A 4,506-nucleotide genomic window follows, 5' to 3' on the forward strand; every position below is an offset into this window, starting at 1 on the left:
CTCTCTCTCTCTCTCTCTCTCCTCCAATGCAACAAGTACATCACGAAATCATGTAAATCAATCGTGGAACGACTGCCGGAAATCGCCGGAGCGCGGTTCTCATCTGAAAGTAATTATTTGTATCGTTTCCTAACGACCGGCGATTTACGTAAGTCAGCAAGCCGCACGACTGACCGGTCCGACGATGTTTATCCGCGAATGATTCAACCTGTCGAGAGAAGGCGCCTCTTTGTTTGATTACAATGTTTAACATGTATATTATCGAGACTCGCCTATATCGCTTCTACCGCACTTTGCCGATGACGAGGCACGCGTTCGCGCACGTGGACGTTCAATCATAAGACGCAACCTTTTGACATTTTTATTATTCAGAATGCGCATGCCTTTTATAGTTTATTACCTGCACAAGTACACTTCATTGCGCTTGCCGCAGCATATATTTTTTATTAAAATCTCTATGAAGCTTTTAATTAATTTATTTATTATATATGTATGTCTTATAATTTAATTCTGGCATAATTTCTGTCGCATTTTAACACTACATTGATTGTGATTCAACAAGGAATAAATATTCTGTTCTGATAAAGTATCAATGTGTCAATATAAAATAACGCTAGACAATTAGAAAAAATAATGTAATTATTGTTCGTCAATAGCCTTCTAATTAATTTTGTACATGCGAAACAAATGTCTGACAAAGAGTCACAAATTTTCTCATAGAAAGTGTAAATTCGATGCAAAATGAAATTTTTGTGAATAAATAAAAAATCACAAAACTTTATATATAATTCGTGTAAAATAATATGTTGCAATTCGCATATCATCAAATTTTAAACTGACGATTACAAAATATCAACTTTTGTATTATTATCGGTATCTTGTTTTAATATTTATTTTCATTGTCGCTTTCTCGCTCAGCTTTCTTGGTTGCCAATCGTTATCACTGCGGACTTGATCAGAATTGCGTGATTATTTTAAATTTCTAAAAAAAAAATCGAAAGCAAGGCAAGGTGGCTAAACAACGTCGAATGGTTCGATGATTTTATCGCAATTTCGTGCGCGAGCTTCTTACGTAAGTCAAAGGAGAGCCGGCCATTGACCACGCTCGTGATGATTATCTACAACGAGATGACGCGCTCAACCGACGCGTGCTGAGTCGTAACGTATGCCATTAATCGTAACCCTCTCTTTCTTTTTTTCCATGTGCTTTCTTAATTATGAAGCAGTTTACTATTAGCATGTAGCAATTGTACGTCAATGCTATTAATTTCCAGTCAACAAGTTCTATTTCGCACAAAATAAGCCTCGCACTTGTGTTTGTGCCGATCATGAGATTAAATTCGGCGAATAGAATCTAGTACGTAACGAGATAAATTGATTCGAAAATTTGACATGCATTGCAGTCTTCAAATTTAGCGAAGTATATAATTTGCGCTTACATTTCTCTATTTCAAATTGATTATTAATAAAAAAAATAGACTATTAATAAAAGATAAGTCCGTAAATACGCTTTAATTTAATTATTTAATAATTTTTGTATATAAAATAACTACAGATAAGCTGAAGGGACTTTACGGCAAGAGACTTCGCGTCGTTAGCAAGTTTTCCGCGCAAATCCCAGCGCGATAATCGATGTGATCGTCGGAATAATTCCCTCATAAATAGCTGGCGCGCCCAACATTAACCGCGCGAGAGTAGCGCGCGGAATTACGAGGCGTCGTTAATTCCTTCTCTCCCACATTACCAAGTCTCAAGCTAATTAATTTCCCCTGTGCTGTAATCGCGCTAAATAATATTCAAACGTTAGAATCGCACGGCGAATTAAAGTCCGCGCGAATTAAATGAAATGCTGTCGCGAGAAACTCCTTGAAGACGACGCGCGCGTGCGCGCACACACATATAAGTGCATGTTAAAATTGTATCCTGCAAGATTAATGTGACAAACGGAAAAAGAGAAAAGAAGGGTACGTTACTTGAGTAAATAGAGACATGCGCGTAAATCAAGAGACGCTGCTTGCGCACCGTGAATTTACCTCGCAGCGACGTGATTAACGTGAATTAGAGTCGTCATCGCATTCTGCGGCCGTTCGCTTTAATTCAGCAAAATTATCCTCTTGCACGCGCGCGCGCGGACACGTATTTCTTTGTCTTAAAGAGGTAATTGCACGGGATAACAGTGTCCTTGGACGTATCTTGACGATACCTGACTGGCGATCTTACCTTGTGGCATCGTACGAGAGGTAGAATGATGGCCATGCAGAGAAGGACAAGGGCGCGAGTCATTTTGCATAAAAGTATTCCTGGCTGGTTGCGTCACATCGCTGAAAAACAGAAAATATCGTTGTCTCGTTAATGAGATCGAAGTAATTAGCGCTCTCGATACGCCGCTCGGAGACGCGCGGCGCGAAGTCGGGTATATACTTTTATTTTAAAACTCTCTGTCGCGCTCTTGACATTAATTTATTTACGCACTCAAATTCACCTCTTTCCTTCTGAATCCTGACAAGTTAATTAGGACGATACCTGCCTATTTAATAAAATTAACAAAATAAAACTCATTGCTCGACACCATCCTTTTCCCATCGAGTTAACAAAGGAAAAAAGAAAGGAGAGTCGCGTTTATTATTTGCGAGTGGAAATATTTCGCCCGTCGTGCGATATGAAGAAATCTCGGGATTATATAATTTTTTTGCCACACCTCCCCTCTCCCTTGTCTCGGTGGGGCGAAATGTGAAAATGAAGAATCGAAACTAACCGTCGCGCGATGAGTTCACGCATGCGTGAAACTGAGAACCGTTGCCGCGCCGCGCCGGCGGAGAAACGAGAGTGCGGCGTTGTTGAATATACGCGCGCGAGTACGGACGGGGGCGATCCCGGAAGGAAAGTTTCGTTGCATCGGATTAACGCCGAACAGACTCGTGTCAGAGGCTTCAAACATGTATAGAACATATAGAGTAACAGCAGATAGACGTGTTTCGTGCTCGAAAAGCTGATCGCGGAGGAAAAAATGAAAGAAAAGGATAACAGCTTCCGGATAGATTCAGAATTCAAATACAAATATTCGACTGAAACATATATTATCTCAATTTGTTTTATTGTTAGTAAAAGAAAGAATTCAGGAAAGATTACGCGTCAAAAAGATTAATTAACTTTTTTTTAAAGAAATTTATGAAGATAATGAGTCTCTTTTGCATCACATATCTATATTATAGATCATAATATGCGCGAGATAATTTTAATTCTCTTCGAAATAAATACTTTTGCATATACAATTGTATTAATTTTGCAATGTTGATGGATGAGTTAATTTCTCTTGCGATTACTGTTAACATTAAAAAAAAAAATATTTGAAAAATATTTATATATACACTTTATTCAGAATATTATTTGTCTTTTTATTTTTGATTTGATTAATTAATTTAAAATTATTCACTTCTTTTTTTATCCATCATACCGAATAGCAACATAAAAAGGATATCGAACGGTAAACAATTGCAGTTCCTGTTTCCTCTTGAAAAACTTACTTTCTACGATGCATATCTTTGCTGCGATTACATTTTACGGAAGAATTAAGAGAATCGCAAATCGAAGAGAATAGCTCGGACGGAGAAATCTCCGAGAGCAAGGAAAGCAACGGAGTCTCACGCGGTAGTGAAAGAGAAAGAAAACACGTGCCTCACTGTTTTAATAAGGAATAATGATCTTCAACCGAGTAATATATTCGACCTTCGCCAGCAATAATGACAGTTTCATAGGTCGTAACCACGAAGAATACGATACCACGAGGGTCGGGATTCACACAACTACGTCAAAGAGAAGGGATCCATTGTGCCGCTTCGTTTATGAATTCTGATCGTCTCCGATCGAAAATTATTCATGCAGTCATTAAGTAATTACGGGATTACATCGTGCTCAAGTATACCGTTTGCGCACCCCCGCATTGTTATCCTTAATGGCGATCAATTTGCGAGAATTTCTAAAGAAGGATACTCTAACACTCTATTTCTTTCTCCGTCAAATATACCTTCACATATTTAAATAAATACGACACCATTAATGCACATATATTTTTCAAATAATTAATTTCTTATACTTTTTTTAATGGGGGGGGGGGGGGATCTCGTGCAACACGTTGAAAATTAGGTGATTTTTTGGAATTTTTTTTTAGGAAACTACATAATCAATCCTTTTGAACTTTATAGGGTAATTTCTTATAAGGGAAGGGAGGGGGGCAAATTGTGTCACTTTTAATTTCTCCTCTTTCCTACGTCTATTTTACCACTACTCGTTAATAAAAAGACAATTTTCAAGCATCTAATCATCTTCTGAAAAAGCCTTCGTAAAAAAGCCAATTATAGCTAGCGGAGAAGTTTAAAATTTTGCATTCGTGAAATAAGGTAAAACCTGGATCTTTTTTGATATTTAAAGTTATATTTTCTTAATTGCTGAATCACTGAATGAGATCTAATCTATTCTATGTCATATGGTACAGATCGGAAGAGCACA

The 4,506-nt window shown here is 37.7% G+C and overlaps 1 protein-coding gene across 6 annotated transcripts in view; it reads right to left on the bottom strand.

Moving 5' to 3' along the window:
• LOC105451467 (A disintegrin and metalloproteinase with thrombospondin motifs 18) overlaps positions 1–4,506 on the bottom strand; it is a 65,315-nt gene that overhangs the window by 27,777 nt on the left and 33,032 nt on the right. For all 6 annotated transcript variants that reach the window (XM_011691923.1, XM_011691928.1, XM_011691924.1 and 3 more), the window contains one exon: positions 2,221–2,321. In XM_011691923.1, coding sequence (XP_011690225.1) covers positions 2,221–2,283 — 63 coding nt within the window. In that variant the 5' untranslated portion in view covers positions 2,284–2,321. The remainder of the gene's footprint in view (positions 1–2,220; positions 2,322–4,506) is intronic.

Source organism: Wasmannia auropunctata, unplaced genomic scaffold (genome assembly GCF_000956235.1).
Source record: "Wasmannia auropunctata unplaced genomic scaffold, wasmannia.A_1.0 LD336051.1, whole genome shotgun sequence".
NCBI classification, from domain to species: Eukaryota; Metazoa; Arthropoda; class Insecta; order Hymenoptera; family Formicidae; genus Wasmannia; species Wasmannia auropunctata.